The 19,427-nt window shown below is 39.8% G+C and overlaps 1 protein-coding gene across 1 annotated transcript in view; it reads left to right on the forward strand.

The window, feature by feature from the left end:
- The window catches only part of Secisbp2l (SECIS binding protein 2 like), a 52,573-nt gene that overhangs the window by 8,228 nt on the left and 24,918 nt on the right, over positions 1 to 19,427 (forward strand). Inside the window, exons 2-9 of the mRNA XM_051183499.1 lie at positions 307 to 485; positions 2,320 to 2,644; positions 4,121 to 4,256; positions 9,155 to 9,417; positions 9,647 to 9,671; positions 9,982 to 10,097; positions 15,827 to 15,961; positions 18,897 to 18,977. Coding sequence (XP_051039456.1) covers positions 307 to 485; positions 2,320 to 2,644; positions 4,121 to 4,256; positions 9,155 to 9,417; positions 9,647 to 9,671; positions 9,982 to 10,097; positions 15,827 to 15,961; positions 18,897 to 18,977 — 1,260 coding nt within the window. The remainder of the gene's footprint in view (positions 1 to 306; positions 486 to 2,319; positions 2,645 to 4,120; positions 4,257 to 9,154; positions 9,418 to 9,646; positions 9,672 to 9,981; positions 10,098 to 15,826; positions 15,962 to 18,896; positions 18,978 to 19,427) is intronic.

Raw genomic sequence — 19,427 nt, forward strand, 5'->3', positions numbered from 1 at the left:
CCTTACAAAATTAGCAGAAAATACTGTTTGGTCTGAGAAACTAGATTGCTACGGTATTTTTAGATCTGAGATATGACTTCCTTATAATCTTGATTATTCTAACAGCTCGACTGCAAAAGAAATGATTTCACTGGAATTTGTGACTTTTGATAAGTCCTTCCTTGTTTACTGGTTATTTGCTTACTTTAAGTTGACATTGCCATTTCTTCTACATGTTCTTGAGTACTGTCTATAGAGTCTTTAGAACTGCTGAATTTGTATTGGTTGGTTGTTGATATGTAATCCATTCCTGTTTTCTCTTTGAAGAATGTCAAACTTTCCGCTGAAGTAGAGCCATTTATTCCCCAGAAGAAGAATCTGGATGCATTTGTGCTCCCTATGGCTCTCCCGAATGCTAATGGAAATGTTTCGGGGGTCGAGCCAACACCAATTCCCAGTTATCTGATTACCTGCTACCCATTTGTCCAGGAAAACCAGTCCAATAGGTAATTTCTCTATTCTTTTCTTTATTGATGGGCATATAGAACTTGGCAAAGTACATTAGTCTTTTTCTTTTGTAACTTTCAAACTTTAATCATTCATTTGTATTTTTTAAGAGGAAGTAAAAAAATATGCAGAAATTTGAAAGCTGTCAACATGCATTACTTTTTTTTTTTTAAAGAGGAGGAAATGCATTTTTCTGAGCATGTCATTGAAATATATTGCAGTATAGTGACCCAAAAGAGATGTGAAATGTTAAGAAACCTTTTTTTGAGATTAGATGCTTAATCTCATAACTTCCAGGACAGGATTTGGCACAGAAGAAAACAAGAGGGACCGGTGTTGGGGTGTGCAAGTCTGCTGGTTTCCTAATCTAGCAAAGTTCTTGTAGCTCAAGTAGCATGTGCCTGGTAGCATCTAGGGTGGGACTTGTGATAGTTGTAGTGTGCCTGCTGACCCTTCCAGACATCTGATGGGGCCCCCATTGCTGCAGTTCATTGTATTGACATAAAGATGTACTTTCAGCCTGTTTCAAGTTATGGCACATACAGGACGCAGTATTTCTCAGCATTATGGGATAAATGGCTGTATGGCTCTGTGTGTCTGTGGGCTGAAGCACCTAGTATCTACACATGTATAGCCCAGTGTGGCACACTATCATATTAGGGCGCAGTCTTTGTCAAATTCTGGATGTGTGATTTTATGAGGTCACCAGACTCCTTTGGGAAATAGTGATGCCCCAGTGAAGATTCTGAGTTTCTTACTGCAGACTTTTCAAAGTTAGGCAAACTTTAAAGAGTCCTTCTCCATTGAACTTAGACTTCACTGAAAAATCTTTGATTCAGTTGGGTATGGGGTCACAGATGTGTAATCCCAGCACTAGAGAGGTAGAGGCAGGAGGATCATGAGTTCAAGGTCATCCTTGAAGTCAAGGCTAGTCTAGGCTTCTTGAGACCCTTTGTTGTTTTTAAAGATTGCACTGTCAGACAATGTAGAACATTTTTATAAACTGAATTTAAGAATACTAGTTCTCTCTGTAGCAAAATAGCCATGTGCAATGTGATGAATTTAATTTGTTTTCTTGCCTTTATGGGAGGTAGTCATTAAGAATTCATAAGCAAGCGATCCTTTAGATTGTCTTTTAAGTATTTTTAGGATTTTAATAGTCAGTTTTTTCTTCCGTTTTGCTTTGTCGATGCAAAGGTGAGGAAGAGGACCCCTTAGTCCTCCAGAGCAGCTGTAGGTGAGAGGGCTGCTGAGACAAGGCAGCATCTTGGGTGCTTTGTAGGAACTGAGTAGATAAAGGTATCAGTGAAGTCTTCTGCCTGACTTCCTTGGACATGGATGGGGCTTAGGTTGCCAAGGGGGTAAGCCTTGCCGAGACCTGATTTGGCTTAATGACTAGGGCAGCTGAGGTGTTGGGGAGACACTATATAAGGGTCACATTACTTGCTGAGCATCTGACTCTGTTTTTGCAGAAGGCTATGGCAGCTGTGAGTGTTGAACATGGACTGTGGGTGGCTGTGCTATAGGTGCAGAAGCTAGGTGTCTCACTTTAGGCAGGCAGGTCTTGAAGAGTGAGAGCAGGTTTGTAAGCAGTAAAGGGATGTGGAATTCAGCAAGCTCTCAGGCTGGATCCCTTTATACTATCATGTCCGTCATTATTATAAGTGCAGGTCATCTCTTATAACAGGAAGACACATGATAGCATTAGTTTTGCCTTTTCCCCTAGAATTATTGTGAAGGCACTGTTCTGTAAGTCTTTATTGTTTGTTCTGCTTTAATATTACTCTTGGACTTGTCAGTACATTTTTTTTTTTTTTTTTTTTTTTTTTGCAGACAGTTTCCTTTATATAACAATGATATTCGATGGCAACAACCCAGCCCGAGCCCTACTGGACCCTATCTTGCCTACCCCATTATATCTGCTCAGCCACCTGTGTCCACAGAGTACACCTATTACCAGCTGATGCCAGCACCCTGTGCCCAAGTTATGGGCTTCTATCATCCTTTTCCTACACCGTACTCCAGCACCTTCCAGGCTGCAAACACTGTCAATGCCATAACCACAGAATGCACTGAGCGTCCACATCAGCAGGGGCAGGCCTTCCCGTTGTCCAGTCATCGGAGCAGGAATGGTAACAGAGGGCCTGTAGTGCCAAAAGTGAGTGGCCACTTTCTTTGTGTGTAGTTTTTAAACATGATATGTTGTTAATAGTAGTATAAGTAATTTACTGCTTGTGTTCATTGACCTTTAATGCTTAACTAGCTACAAAGTATTCATCACTAATAGAAAGTGTTATGGCCATATTATTTTAAATCATTTTTCCTGATAAATATTTCCCCTCATTTTTGATGGATAATGTAACATCATCTCCATGACCATTCATGGAGTTTTATATAAACACAATGCACAGTTATTTCTAAATTATTTCAACTTTTTGCTAAAACTGCACAGTGATGATGCCAACGTTAAATGGATCACATGGTTGAATGTGCGTCACTGCGCTGTTCAGTCTTCTGAAATCAGCAGGAGAATGGGAAAGATTAGTGTTAGTGGTCTTTCAGATCCCTTCAACCTCAGCATCTGTGTTCTGAGTCGTTAGTAGGGATAGCGCTTTGTTAAGAAACAAGTGTGAAGCCACTTCTGTTCAAGACCAGCATTTGACTTAAGTTTTATGTATCTATTAAAGATGCAATGCAATGTTCACTGAAGTCATGGGAGAGTGTTCTGTTATCCCAGGCTGCTTTTCTATTAAGGGCTTTTATCAAAGCTGTAAGAAAAGCCTGTTTATAGCCAGCATTATTGAGCTGATGGAAGACGTTTCTCTGTGTTTACTATGGAGAATTATCACTCTCTCAGATTCCACTAGTTAGCTTCCTCAGTAGAAAGCCTTCACTGCCTTTTGGCCTAAGTTTTAAATATTAAAAACAAATAAGCAGCTGAGATTACTTTGAAAAGGTTTTTCCTTGGTTCATGGAAACATTATGGGTCAAGGGACTGCCAAGAATGAAAGGAACTGGTATTAAAAAGCAGGATTGTAGTATATAGTTTCTAAGTGTTCAAAGAATGGGACTTCTCAGAATGCCTTCCCAGCAGCAGTCCCAATTCAGAAAGAGTTCTGATGTGTAAGAAATTACTGTTAAGGAATAATTACTCCCTTTTTTAAAAATTTGAAGAAAGAAATCAGCTTTTTAATAGTTTCTGTTTGGATTCCCAAGATAGAAATATTTTTGCTTATCTTTGTTATGGGCCTAAATTTAGTGATAGAATAACTTTTCATGCTTTTATTACCTTTTAAAATAAAAATGTTTTAACTCTTCATATGGCACTATAAAATCTTGTTAATTGTTAGTAATTGATTTAAAAAATAAAAATGCAGGTAAAAACTAAAATCAACTCAGATTTTATTAATCACAGTACTAATGGTTATCTAAGAAAAATGTGCTTATGATACATTATTTAGCCTGTATTGCTTCTTAGTGAATAATTCCACAAAATCAGCCAAGAGCCCCTGATTTGTAGTGTACATTTAGGTCTTTTTGTACTGGATGTAAAACATACTTTATGTTTAATACATTCACTGGTTTACTGGGTTCTTTGTTTTTGTTTTTTGGTTTTTTTGTCTTTTAAACGTAGCCACAGCTTCTACATCAACATATAAAAAACAAAAGACCCCAGGTGAAGAATGTGGCTACTCAGAAAGAAACAAGCTCAGCAGGTCCTGATAGCCGATCAAAAATTGTGCTCCTGGTAGATGCTTCACAGCAAACTGGTAAGGCAGTGGTCTGTTTGTTTACTTGTTTATTCTTGCGAACCTGGATAGATGTGTGTGTATCGGCTCCAAGTTGATGCTTAGTGTCTTCCTTAGTCACTTTCTCCCTGCATATTGGGGGTGGGGGCTCCTGTCTCTGCCTTGTGAGCTCAAGACTAGCTCAACTACATACTGAGAGCCTGTCTCAAAGGATATCATAAAGACCTAAGGATTGTAGAGATGGTTCAGGGCTTAACAACACTTACTGCTCTTGCAGAGGATGGGAGATTGGCTCCCAACAGGCAGGCCAGTTGTCTCACAACCGCCTGTAGCTCCAGGGAATTGATACATCTGGTCTCCAGGAGCACCTGCTCACAAGCACATTACTCTCCCCCTGTTAAACATTAAAATGAATTTTTAAAAATTTATAAATGCCATAATTAAACTTGTTATAACATTAAGTGATATATGCTCATAAAAACTTATAAAAAGACTGTCACATACAAGAGAATCCCCAAGATAAACTCTGAATTGACTTGGATAAGGCAGCTTGTTGCTGTCTGTTATTCAACTTTTTCTGTTGGATATTTAGTTATATGACCTTTTACAGGTGCTTAGGTCCTTCAGGAGCAGAAAGAGGATGTGGGAATTAGTTAAAAGCCATCTTGTTGATGTCCAGTGCTGTGTGGTTTGTAAGGTCTAAACCAGTGTGTTTAATAGGATGCCTGCATGCTTGGAGTAGCTATCGGGAAAGTCATATGTGTTCTAAGTCTGTTCCTCCTCACAGTGACTCATTTCTGCATCCTTTGGTAAACCTTAGCAAGGTTCTAAAAACTACTGTCAGAGCCAGCTGTGGTAGCACACACTTTTTTGTGTTTTAAGACACAGTTTCTCTGTATAGTTCTGGCTGTCCTGGAACTCTCTATAGACCAGGCTAGCCTCAAACTCAGAGATCTGCCTGCCTCTGCCTCCTAAGAGCTGGTTTTAAAGACAAGTACCATTACGCCTGTTTTGCTTTTTGTGTGTTTTTTTGGTGGAGGGGGCATACACTTTTAATCCTAGTGCAAGGAGGCAGAGGCAGACAGACCTCTGAGTTTGAGTCTAGCCTGGTCTACAGAGTGAGTTCTAGGACAGCCAGGACTATGTAGAGAGACTCTGAAAAGACTTTATTTTGCTCCTTAAGTCATCAAAAGGACTGCCTCCTGAAATGCAAGAATTGCAGGCATGATTTGAGTAGATTGTATGTGCTGTCAGCATTTTCATTCCCTAGTTTGTTTTTAACTTCTGAGGTTTACCTGGCAGCAATAAGAGAGAAAACGTAATTAGTTTTGGAGAAGTAAGTCTTTCTGCTTGTAGCAGATTTTACTTTTGAACGAACTTGTATTATTATGTAGTAAGAATATAAGATGGCTAGACTCAAGAAAGGGAGCTGCAAGATGGCTCAGTAAGTGAAGGTATTTCTTGTCAAACTGGACAACCTGAGGTTGATCCCCAGAATCTGTATGGTGGATGAAGAGCTTCAGCTCCCACAAGTTGTCCTCAGGCCTCCACCCTACCCTCGCACAACTGTGACACTCAGGCCTACACACATACATATACATAAAGTAAATAGATAAAATGTAAAAAAACAAAAACAAAACAAAAAAACCCAGTGGTCTGGATACAAGATAATATGCAAATATCAGCTGTGTTCCCATGTATCATGAACAACAGTTTAAGGTTTACAGCAGCAACAGGAATTCAGGAATTTCAGACTCAAGCTTGGGAATACATGAGGGAACCCTTAGATTGTTGTTTAAGACCTTAGAAAACTTGATTATCAAACACTGGTACCCCCAAAGTTTAGTCTGTAGTTGAGTACAGTTATAGTTAAAATCTCAGGAGGAATTTTTGGGGAACTCAACAAAGTAATTCTAAAATAAAGGAGCAGGGTGGTCTGGGAAGTCCTTTGTGCATTAAAGTTCAGAGTAATCTTAATGCTTTTTAAGTTAGTTAATTGGCAGTTTTATTCCTGTCTGCAGGGTTCTGTTGCCCTCACTCCCATGGCTGTCTTCTCCCACCCACCCTGTGTGCCCCATTTTCTCCTCACTAACCCCTCCCTCCCACATTGCTGTCTTTCTCTCAGCTTTGAAAAAATATCAGTGTAGTATAGAGAATTGAACAGAAAGCTTAGAAGCACATGCATGGAAATGACAGGGGCAGCATTGTAGGCCCCAGATTTATACCCCACTCAAGTGACTGCAGATTGACCAAGACTTGAATGAGAAAGAAACCAGGGAGCAAAGAGAATGCCTTTGTGACTGCCTGGCTGCAGGAAGAGGGTCATTTCCAAAATGAAGAGTTTTTTAATGTGAAAGAATAAACTCTTAAGCTTGGAAAAGGTTTATTTATTTATTTATTTTTTATGTATCTAATGAGAAAGATTAGTAATAATAAAAAAAAAACAGTGGTGTACTATCTTTGGGGTTTGGGGGTTAGGGAGCTGGAGCAGTGTTGGCTTTAGGGATCTTTCTTTTGCTGCAGTTAATTCATAGTGGGTGTGTCCACATGGAGCTTCCCCTTTAATGGGAGATATCATTCTGTAAATATGTTTCTCTTATTGGTTAATGAATAAAGCCCTGTTGCCAAATAGGAAGGCAAGATAGGCGGGACAAGGAGACAAGGAGGATTCTGTGAGATGTAGTAGAAGAGATTCAAGATGTAGAGACTTGAGAGAAGAGGTGCAGACCCTCTTTCTGGTAAGATAAGACCATGTGGAAACATTTAGATTATTAATACAGTAGGTTAATATTTAAGATAGAGCTAGTCAATAAGAAATGCTAGTAACAGACCAAGAGCTTTATATGTAATACAGCATCTCTGTGTTATTGGGGGCTGAGGAGGCTGTGGGACCAGGTTGGTGGGAAAACTGCTTGTAACATCCCTTTGAAAGAGATTTAAACTGTTATTGTAATGCAAGAAAAATACCAAAACCTAAATACCAAAATGCTCCTAGTGTCCAGTGACAGGTAGACAGGTGAATACACAGGATGCCCCTCCACAGAATGTATAAAGCCATCTTGCAGTAAAATATGAGGACTTGTCATAACACGATGACATAGTATTAAACAGCACAGCTCCAAATCAAGTCAGTTGTGAAGGAGGACCTGGAGGGAGGGCTCAGCAGTGAAGAACACTTGCTGCTTTCCCAAAGGACCTGAGTTCAGGTTCTAAGCAACTGGTAGGGCTCACAGCTGCCTGTAACTCTAGCACACACAGATACAAATCAACAAATAATAAAATCAGTCTTTTAAAATTGTGAATTAATAGAACTATAGAAAAAGGAAAACTTGTGCATTGTTGAGGTGATTGTAACAAGCTTTTTAAACCATCTTAATATTTGTGAAATTAAAATAAACAACTCAGTGGAAAATTTTGTATAAGTCAAACTAAAAGTAAAATTAATCAGAATTTCACAGGAGGATATTAGTAGCTAAAAACATCAGAAAAGATTGTTGACCTCATTATTAAATGCAAAGTACAAATTAAAACTCATAATAAGCCACCTTTTCTGTGCAGCAGATTGGCATAGGTTACGGTTGGAGAGTCAGTATCAAGTATTGTGTGAGTCATTGGCATACTTACGTACCACTCTTGGAATGTAGCTTGTTTTAACCACCTCCAAAAATGATTTAGCATGATCAAGTTTGAATCGTGTGTCCTGTACATTCACACTTGCCTTACAGAAACCTCCATGTACATATGTACATTTGCTGTCATGTATCTCAGGCTGTTGGCTTTCATTGAATTCCTTCCTTTCATGCATGTGTAATGTACATTTTGGTTATCATTGCCCCTGTCCCCCAGTCAGCAGTGGGTTGCTTGTTTTGAAATTCTCTGCGTGATTCTGGCTGTCTTGGAACTCAGCTCTGCAGACCAGTCTGGCTTTGAACTCACAGAGATCCTCCTGCCTTTGTCTCCTGAATGCAAAATAATCAATCAAAGCATACTTAAGTGTTAGAAAGGATAAATATATTGATATGTCCAGGCAAAAGCAGTTTGTACTACAATGGCATTAATTAACTAGAACACCATACAGCAGAATCTTAAAACCGGTGTTGAAGTAGCAGGGAACAAGATAATAGCTGAGTATTTTAGCAGTACAATTAAGAGTTGTAAAAGTATGATTTCTTTCCTTTCTTTTTTTTTTAAACTTTATTTTATATGCATTGGTATAAAGGTGTCAGATCTCCTGGAACTGGAGTTACAGACAGTTGTGAGCTGTTGTGTGGGTGTTGGGAATTGAACCCAGGTCCTCTGAAAGAGCAGCCAGTGCTCTTTCTTCTCTCCAGCCCCAAAACTGTTATTTTGTTGTTGTTCATTTTTTTGTTTGTTTCATTTTGTTTTTTTGTTTTTTGTTTTTTTTTTTTTTTTTTTTTTTTTTTTTTTTGAGACAGGGTTTCTCTGTGTAAACAATCCTGGATGTCCTGTAACCCACTTTATAGACCAGGCTGGTCTTGAACTCACAGAGTTCAAGGGCTTCTGCCTCCCAAGCGCTGAGACTAAAGACATGTGCCACCACTGCCCAGCTCGTTTCTTTTTTAGAAATACAGAAATCTATGGAAAATCTATACAGAAAAGTGAGTGAAAAATAAACACAGGATAGTGGTAACAGGATCGAGGAAGGTGGGCTGGTGGGGTAAAGACTGGCAGTGTTCTCTTTATTAAATGGCTGATGACCTTAGTATTTTATGACCAATATTTTATTTTCATTATGATGCCGTGTTGTAAGTGGCTAGGAACATTTTATATGATCTGTTCAAAGAGACATATTTCTCCATTTACAAACTCTCACTTTAATTTTCTTAGAACCTTAGTAATTTACAAGAATGTATAAACTTGGTCATCACAGAGAATTGTCTACTTGTCTTGCCTTGTAGATTTCCCATCAGACATTGCTAATAAGTCTCTCTCAGAGAGCACAGCAGCCATGCTCTGGAAAGCCAAAGGCAGGAGGAGAAGAGCGTCCCACCCTGCTGCCGAATCCTCCAGTGAGCAGGGAGCCAGCGAAGCTGACATTGACAGTGACAGTGGCTACTGTAGCCCCAAGCACAACAACCAGCCTGCAGCAGGGGCTCTGAGGAATGCTGACTCTGCAACTATGAATGTGTGTAATGCCTCACCTCCTTTGATTGGTTTGTTTGTTTGTTTGTCCTGCAGTCAGTATAGATTGTGTCCTTTGCTGAAACGAAGTATCCATTTTTTTTTTCGTTTTAGCAATCCTCAATGGTATTTACTATTCATGTAAATATGAAGCACTGTTCTAAGTTAGTAATATATTTAACACTAGGTTAAATTATGAAACATTTGCAAAGTATGACACACTGACTCTGAACTGGAAACTAACCATCCTTTTTGTTTTGTGTTTTTAGCATGCAGAATCATCGGGCTGTACAGGTACTTATTTTGCAGTGTTTTTATGTATTTTCTTCTTTGTTCATTTTAAGGTTTCCTTTAAGTGTGGGACTTACCAGTGCTATAAACAAAGTCTCCAGTGCTTCGAGTTAATTGAAAAGTATGTATAGTTTTAACAAAGAAGTTGAGAAAATCTGGAGCGTTCTGCAGGATGACATTTATGTTACTAAGAGAAGGCCCTTGCCACTCTAAACTTAGAAAAACTTCCATGTCTGTGGTGACTCAGTTGTTTAGATTTTGGCCTTCATTATCAGCAAATCTAATCTTTAACATCTTTACACGTTTGATACAGGTGGTGTAAACTGGCCCAAAGTTACCTGCCAGGCAACACAGAAAAGACCTTGGATGGAAAAACACCCTGTGTTTTCTAGAGGGGGAAGGCAAACTGAACAAAGAAATAATTCACAGGTACTTTGAATGAGGTTGGAAATCTGATTAGGTGTGAGGTGAACAGTGTTAAATTTATCAGAATAATGGTATAGCAATTAGCAAGCACATTAAGTTTGAAAGGTACATAAAGTTGCCTAATTGTGAATTGCTGTGGGATGCTGATAAAGCATGAGGTCCTGACTCGAGCTTCAGGTTCAGTGAGAGACTGAATCTTGAAACAGCAAGGTCAAGAGAGACAGGAAGGTACCCATAAATGATTATGCAATAATCATGCCTTGGGGTGCCCCAGGACAGTGAGAGATTTTGCACTAAAAAAAAAAAAAAAAAGAAAAAGAAAGAAAGATGGTTGTCTTCTGTGGAGGGGCACCTGAGGCTGTCATCTGAGGAAGGACACAAAAAACATGCATGCCTGTACATAACACATATATACAGGGAGCTCTCATGACTAAAACTTTTTGTTTTTTAAGACAGGGTTTCTCTGTGAGCTTTGGAGCCTATCTTGGAACTCGTTCTGGAGACCAGGCTGGCCTCTAACTCATAGCTATCCATGTGTCTCTGCCTCTCAAGTGCTGGGATAAAAGACATGTACCACCACCTCCCGGTGTCACATCTAAAACTTTTTAAATGCCTTAGCAAATAAGGCATAAATAGTGAAATGGCAATTTGTTGAGTGAAGATGGTGAGAATATGATTAGAAATGGCACCACCTTTCCACTTGGTGTCTGGTTGAGTATGTCATAATTTTAGAGCAGGATACCCTCTACCTGCTGTGTGTTTCCTTCCATGTCAAAAGTTGGAACCTTCTCTTAAAAATGGTTGTTTGATCTTAAGGCCTGTAGGGTTATGTAGGTTTCTAAACATGCATTTATTTATTTTGTGGTGTGAGATTCGGACAGCTTGCAAGAATAAGGATCAGTCTCAGGTCATCAGACTTGCTAGCAAACATCTTTGCCTGATGAACCCTCTCATCAGCCATGGGTATTTTGATTGATGGCTGCCTGATGCCACAGTGTTACTAGATGGAGCAGTTTCCTCACAGTTCTGTGGAGTGGGCTGTGCACAGCTCTGCACCTAACATCAACTGTATCTTCATGTGTTGGTTGGCTATCAAATCAGACAATTGTTTATTGGTCATTATTTCTCCTTTTCATTTTAGATAGACTTCCTGGGTTTCTTATGTCTAGTTAAGGAATTAAAGCTGTCATATAAATATGAAAGGACCAAAGTAAGGACAAGTATGCATTGTGATTCCCGGCTGCTGCCTGCTCTTGGCCTCCCTGAGATGAACACTTTAGATAACTCCTTGACTTAGAGCGCTTTACTTGCTGTCAGGAAAACAGGAGCAATGCCCCTTCCTTGTGATACCGCAAAGTCAGGCCACTTTTCTTCCCAGGCTTGTGAGGCAATCTGTCTTTAGCTTTATTTGATGATAAAGATTAGGCAACACCTGCAAGATGTTTACTGAGTTTTTCTGTTGAAATTGAAACCACCTGCTTTGCCAAGTTCCTGCTCTGGGTCCTGGCCTGGTTTTTGTTGTTGTTTGCTTGTTTTTTATCTGTGTCCATTAAAGAAAATAACCCTGAGATGAAAAATATTTACTGGTGGGGGGAAAAAAAAGCTAAGCAGTAAGTGTATTTTATTTGTTTATTTTGACAGGGTTCTTTCCCTAGGGTTGAGGCTAGCCTAGAACTTGCTGTGCAGCCCAGGTTACTCTGAACTTCTGACCATCCTGCCTTAGTCTCCCAAGTGTTGGCATGTGCCACAACACCTAAGCAGATTTGTTTATTTAGTATCTTTCTTCATTCCCAAAGTATTAGAGCCAGATTTCCAGTGTGTTGTCCTGTCTACTACTGATGTCTGTTGTCCTAGTATTTTCCTTAAGTATGTACTTGATTTTTTTTTCCCCAAACACCAGTTCCCTTTTTAAGTCAAAACATTATGTTTTTTTTACAACTTCTAATTGTTTTCTAGACTTTTGGGGACTTTTAGAAGGTAAATTCTACAGAAAATATTGACGTATATTTTACACTAGCTTTTTTATTGTGTGTGTGAGTAACTTTAGAGTCAGTGTGTGTGTGTGCGTTTGTATGTGTGTGAGAGAGTAACTTTAGAGTGAGTGTGGATGTGTGAGTGTGTGTGTGAGAGAATAACTATAGTCACTGAGTGTGTGTGTGAGAGAGTAACTTTAGAGTCTGTGTGTGAGTGTGAGTGTGTGAGTGTGTGTGTGTGAGAGAGTAACTATAGTCACTGAGTGTGTATAAGAGAACTTTAGAGTCAGTGTGTGTGTGAGTGTGTATATGTGTGTGTAACTTTAGAGTCAGTGCTCTCCTTCCACCTCTTGTGGGTTCCCAGGGTCCAGCACAGGTCAGCCAGGCTTCACAGTGCACCTTAGATACTGAATTGTCTCACCAGTTTGCGTGCTACTTTTTTTTTATAGTACAGTGTTTTGAGATATTTTTATCAGAGACTTAACTTTAATGCATAGTGATCTAGATTTTCAAAGCAGCAAACCACTTTTTTTTTTTTTTGGTTTTTGAAGACAGGGTTTCTCTGTGTAATAGCCATGGCTGTCCTGAAACTTGTTCTGGAGACCAGGCTGGTCTCGAACTAACAGAGATCATCCTGCCTCCTGACTAGTGCAGCAAATACTTTTATTCACTGATTATAGGACTAGAGAGATGGCTGTGTGGGTAAGAGTACTTGCTGTGCGGGCATGTAGACCTAAGAGTAGGTCCCCAGCACCTCTGGAAAATGTCGAGCACGGATGTGCATGCCTGTAACCCTGACACTGTGGGGGCAGAGACAAGAGGATTGCTGTAGCTTGCTGGCTGCAAGTCTAGCTGTGGGTTCACGGAGAGATCTTGTCTCAGGGGAGTAAGGCTGAGCATGACAAAGCAGGACACCCAACTTATCTCTCTGACCTCTGTACATAGATACATGTGCACCTACACAAACAGATATGTATATGCCACACACTGAAACTAAACATTTAAAAATACAAACAAGAAGAAAGGAAAATCAAAGGAAAGGGAGGAATGAAAAAAGGGCTTCAGGATTTTTGATTTCTATTATGCTTTTGTTAGCTTTTTGTCACTATGACAAGACACCTGGGACAAGTCAATTTTATAAGGATAAATGCTTTATTTAATTTATAGTTTTGGAGGGCAGACATCTAAACAACATTCTATAAGCCCTGGTGAAGTCCTCCTGGCATGTGATGGGAGTGTTTTTGTGTGGAGAATGGAATGAAACCGCATATAGAAAGCCAGAGACAGAGAAAGGCCTAAGGATCAGAGTCTGCTTAGATCTTACCAACAAGGCAAGCCTAGCTAGCCAGCATGCCTCAGATACTCTCCTGGTTCTGCCTTCCCAGCAGTGAGATTAGAAGTGCATGCCACCACACCTGACTTTTTAAAACGGATTCTGGCAATCAGACTTGGGTCCTGATGCACAACAGACAAGTACTTAACACCTGAGCCCTTTCCATAGCCCTGGGCCCACTTCTTGGAAGTTACACACTTCCTAGTGTCACCAAAGCTTCCAGGAACCAGTTCTAGAACCAGGAGCACTTGAGGGAGATGATATCCATAACAAATAACATGTTAATTAGATTTTCAAAAGGCATCTCCATGTTTTGAGTTACTTGTGTTTGTTTTTCTGTGAGTTTGTCTGGTCATGACTCTGCTTACTTTTTGACTCTGGATCCATTTCTGTTTACTGTGATTTATTTTGAGACTGGGTCTCAATATGTGGTCTAGGCAAGCCTTGAACTTGAATTCTCCTCCCGCAGCCTCCCAAGAACTGAGATTACAGCCAGTTTGAATCTTGATCTCGTCCTTCTCCTGTCTCCTTCTACCCCTCTGCTTCTGTTTTATCCATTGTGTTTGCTTCTCTCTTTTGAGAGCTCTGTCTAGCCAGGAGCTATCTTTGTAGTCTAAGCTATTTGAACTTGAGGTGATCCTCCTGCCTCTGCTTCCTGAGTGTTATGACTACAGCCTATGCTGCCACCATGTCTGGTTCATGTGCTCACTTTCCAGCAACAAAACTTAGAAGAACTGACAGAAAGTGTTGAGTTATCATGAGGTTATTGATTTGTTCAGATGTTATTGGAATATTTGCTTCTCATGGATCTTGTGGAAACGGGTAGTTTGAAAGTTTTAAGTTGTTGGCACTTTCTTCCTTTTATCTGTATTTGTTTTACATCACAGGATCGGTCTCTCTGTGTTGGTCTTGGCTGGCCTGAAACTCACTGTGTAGACCAGGCTGGTCTTGAACTCACAGAAATCTGCCTGCCTCTGCTTCCTGAGTGTTGGAATCGAAGGTGTTAGTCAACCATGCTTAGCAGTCCTGGTACTTTTTGTCTCCACCTATAAGTATCAAGTTGCATTTGTTTTTTAAAGAAAAACTGAGGAGTGTTTTAGACACCATCCATACATATATACTAACTGGTTCACAGCAGTAGGCATGGAAATGGCCAGGTGTAGATCTGGGTGTTGATTTCAGAAGCTTATGTCCTCAGTCTCCTGAGTGCCTCACGTTGTTTACTGTTAGGATTTTGAGATAGGTGTCGATAGAGAGGAACTTCTCATATCTTTTTAATTTCTTCTGAGGTGGCATTTAATGTCAGCTAACATAAGTTCTTACAAAAAGTATCTGGAGGTTCTTAGAACACTCACCATGCTTTCTCTTTGCCCTCTGACAGTGAAATATTTTGCAGACTTATTAGTAAGTCTGTTTGTTACTATGAAAAAGCACCATAGACTTGATGCTTATGAGCAGAAAGGTGTAGAAGCCAAGGTCAAGGTGCAGGAAGGTCAGCTGTCTGGTGAAGGATTGTTCACCCTGCTTCTTGGTTGTTGCCCTTAGGAGAGAGGGGCTGAGAGTTCTCTGGGTCCCTTTTATAGGCTTCATAAAATCCATCCAGGATGCCCTGGTCTTGTGACCTAATCACTCCGGTCCCTGTCTCCCTGGGCTCAGGGCTCACCACATGAGTTTGGGGACATAGAAACAGCTCTTGTAACAGGATAATAATACTTTATGTGATCAGATAAAGTTCCAGTTCCCTTTCATCTTTCTTTTTTCTCTGGATTTTTTTTTTTTTTTTGGTGGGGTGTGTGTGTGTGGGGGGATTGTTTATTCTGCCATTCTTCATACTGCAGCCCTGGTTGTCTCCGACTGCATAGTCCTGCCTCTCCCTTTCTAGTGCTGGGGTTACAGGCCTCTGCCCCTTGCCTGCCTCTTCAGCCCGTTTCGCTAAGAAAAATCATCTCAAGGGATGCTTTTTAGCCTAGGCTAGCCAAGGATAACCTTGAGTTTTTGGACCTTCTACCTCTCCTTGTTCTATAATCCTCCCAGGGTGGCTCTTTCCACTCAGCAAGTTCCCTGGAGAGTTTTTCAGGGGTTAGATTAACTAGCAGCTCACACTTAGAGGGCAGCTAATGAGTGCTCTACTGTGTGGTGGACGTAACCTGTTAGTAGGACCATTCACGCACTGGAGAGCCTTAGGTTTGTTGTCAGGTGTTGGCGCTTATGGGTAATGCTGATAAAAATGTTCAGCTTCTTGGGGGAGAAAAGCAGCACATACACCTTACTGTTGGTCTCAATGGAAGCTTCAGCTGTTGAGAGAAACTATGCCCTTTTAAGAAGTTCCTTGAGTTACATACTTCCTTTGCTTTTTTACAAGTTTGCTGTACTTCAGTGACAAAGTTACTTGAAAATTATATTTTGTTTCTTCCTGGGTTACTTAGGCTGGATTCAGATGCCGAGGACACAGTACTTCCTCAGAAAGAAGACAGAATTTGCAAAAGAGACAAGACACTAAACACTTAAACTCTACTCAGTCTCACAGGAGTGACCTAAATTCTGAGTCTTTATATTTTGAGGTAATTTTTTCAAATTCTATTTGTACACTATTCTGAAAAATAGTCTTTATTAAGAAATGGGGAGGTATGTGATGGGAGGGTGTTTGGGAGCATGGGAGGGAAGGGGAGAGTGAGTGATGAGGGAGGGAAGGAGAGAGGGGGAACTGGGATCAATATATAAAATAAGAAAAATAAATAATTATAAATATTTTATTTTTGTGTCTTAACATGTTACTCTGTTAGATTATAAATGACTTGACATACTGGCTCATTTTTATTTGCTTTGGTTTATGTAAACTAACATTCCTTTATTAATATCTGTTTTGAAATTTTGTCGTGTGTTCATTTTGTGTGGATGAGAAGCTGATTTTGTTGCCTTTGGGTATGTCTGAAAGGTTTTTCAGATTTGAAAAATTCATTGAGATAATTCCTGCTCCTATTCGGTAGAGTCTTGGAGAAAAGGAAAAATGGCTGTTTTATTGGCTCTCCTAGTACATGCATCCTAATTCACTTTTTCTAGTGTTTATTCAGCTAGCTAGCTTTTGCTACAGCCTGGGACTGTAACTGAAGGTTCTGAGTGGCATACCGGAGAAGTGCCATGTGGTGTGAGGGTACAGACATGACCTCATACACGATTGGCTATGGTTGGACTAGAAAATAAACAAGCTACTTGGGGTGGGTCTTAAAGAATAATTTGTTGTTTGTTGTTGTTTTTAACAATTCCTGGTAATTGATCAGTGCAGTTCACTTTGGTTAGAGTACAGATTTTTATAAAATAGGTTAATAGATGCATATTAAACTGAAATTCTTTAAAGTTAGAGGATTAGTATGTGTTGTTTTTCTGTTTGTTTTTTTTTTTTGAGACAGGTTTTCTCTGTGTAGCCCTGCCTGTCCTGAAACTTGCTAAGAATTAGTATGTTAACTAAGTTGAATAATATTCCGAAGGAGTTGAAAGTGTATCTAACTAACTTTGCCAGGAACAGTTTTACAGCCCCTGTCTGGACAGGTACTCCCATTGTAAATAAAGAGGTTCTAAAAAAAAAAATGTGCCATTTGTTTTTATATTAACATCAGTTAAAATTTGGAAATCATGAGCCAGGTATGGTGACTTAAACCTGTAACTCTTGGAGCTGAGATGGGAGGATTGCTTTAGCCTATTAGCATGGGCTATAGTGTGAGACCATGACTCAGAAAACAAACAAAAATTAGGGAATTTAAATCTTGTTAGATAATATTAGAATGAATGGTTTTCTGTTAATATTGGAATTGGACTTTGGTAACAGTTCCTAGGAAGACAGCTGCACCTCCACCTCCCCCTTTTTCTTTTAAGTGACAGGGTTTCTCTGTGTAGCCCTGGCTGTTCTGAAACTCTATGTAGACCAGGCTGGCCTTGAACTCACAGAGACCCACCTACCTCTTCCTCCTGAGTGCTGGGATGAAGGTGTGTACAACTGGCTCACAGTTAAATGTGTTGGAGCTTTTCTGAACCAAAACCCAGGGCTTTGTGTTTGCTGAGGAGGCACTCTGCTACTGACCTATCCCAGCCCCTGTTGTTTCTTATTTATACGGATGATTTAAACTTAAAGTGCCAGCTGGGTGTATTGGTGTATACCTGTTTACCTGTAGGGAGGATGTGTTGGACCTTGTTAGATTGTTTTTTTTTTTTTTTTTTTTTTTCTGTTTATGGGCATGTGGAAGTCAGAGCACATCATCCTCTGATTTTTTTTTGACAAAAGGTCCCTCATTAGTTAGCCTGGAGCTCAGTAATAAAGCAAGACAGGCTGGCCTGTGAGCCTCATGTATCTGCCTGTCTTCATGTCTCAGCACTGTGCAGCAGTTTTTCCCTGAGTTTTGGGGATGGAATGAGATCCTCATGCTTCCAGAGTCAACACTTTTCCAAGTGTGCCACCCTTAACTCTCAAGACCTTTTGAATGTGGTCGCTCCTCTGTTATCAGGAATGAGGGCTGTGTGCAGAATTTTCATGAATCCCGGATTTATTACTTTTCTTACTTGTGGATTTTATACAAATTGGACTTTTTTGTGACTGATAAAATGTTACTTCTATTCCTTCCCTTTAACAAACGTTAATTCTAATCTCAGAAGAATAGTTTAAATATAAATATAGCAATTTTATTATAGGCATACTTGTATGATCGTTTCCATACAATCAGAAGGATATTGACTCAGAAATTAATTTGAGGCCAGGTTGTGGTGGCGCACACCTTTAATCTCAGCATTTGGGAGGCAGAGGCAGGTGATCTCTGAATTTGAGGTCAGTCTGGTCTATAGAGTGAGTGCCGGGACACCCTCCAAAACTACACAGAGAAACTCCATTTTCAAAAAACAAAACAAAAAACAAACAACAAAAAAAAAAAAAAAGAAATTAATTTGAGTAAAAGCATTTTAAACATTAGTCTTCAAATTGTTTGTAATAGGGAACAGAATTAATCTTAGAAATGAATACTAAAGTACTTAAGATCTTCTCCAAATTATCTTAATATGATAAAATCCAGTTGAAATTCTTTTCGTTTACCTACCTATCTTAGGATAGAATTAGTATAAAAATGAAACAGTGGTTACAGAAAACTGAAGGATGGATGTGTGTGGATATGACTTCATGCTTGAATAAAAAGTAGGTTTAGCATGGGAGAAATCAAATTCCCTTTTTAAAGAATCCCTACCTTTCAGAACTGTGAAACACTATAGAAAGTTTCTATGTTGGGAAGGTTGCTCATTGGTAGAGTAGTTACTTATCATAAGTAAGGCTCTGGGTTTGATGCCCAGCAACCACTTGTTCACATACATGAGCACACACATAAACATATACGGAAGCACACACACACCCATACACACATACACTGAGCACACACCCCACACAGACATGCAGGTTGGACACACACCCCTTTGTAGGGTTAATCCTGAACATTTTCACTGACATCGGGGAAACTGTTTCAGGATGAAGATGGTTTTCAAGAACTAAGTGAGAACGGAAATTCTAAAGATGAGAATATTCAACAGAAACTTCCTTCAAAAGTAGTAAGTAACCCCTTTCAAAATTGTAAGAAAATAGAACACCTTTTGAACTCTGCATTATGTGGAAAGCAGTCTTGAGGTTGTATAAGGATATAGGGCAGCATAGTGTTGGGGGATATCATGTTTAGTGCTTACTTTGAGCACTTTAAGGTTGTTACTGCAGTTGTGTTTATTTTATGTGTGCATATGGGTGGGTGGTTACCATTGTGCTCAAGGAGGTCAGGGGACAGCTTGCAGGGGTTGCTTCTTTCCATGTACGTCACAGGGAACCCACAGCGGATTCCTGTACCTCGAGAGCCTTAATGTTTATCTTCCTAAACACAAGTAGTTTCTAGGAAATCTGCTGTATCTGCTCTTCTATTACTAGATGAGGAAACATTAAGTGCTGTCCTACAATGTGTTCTCTATGTCGGAATTTCCCCCAGACAAGCACCGCCTGTTATATTCAGCATT

This window comes from Phodopus roborovskii, unplaced genomic scaffold (assembly GCF_943737965.1).
Source record: "Phodopus roborovskii unplaced genomic scaffold, PHOROB, whole genome shotgun sequence".
NCBI classification, from domain to species: Eukaryota; Metazoa; Chordata; class Mammalia; order Rodentia; family Cricetidae; genus Phodopus; species Phodopus roborovskii.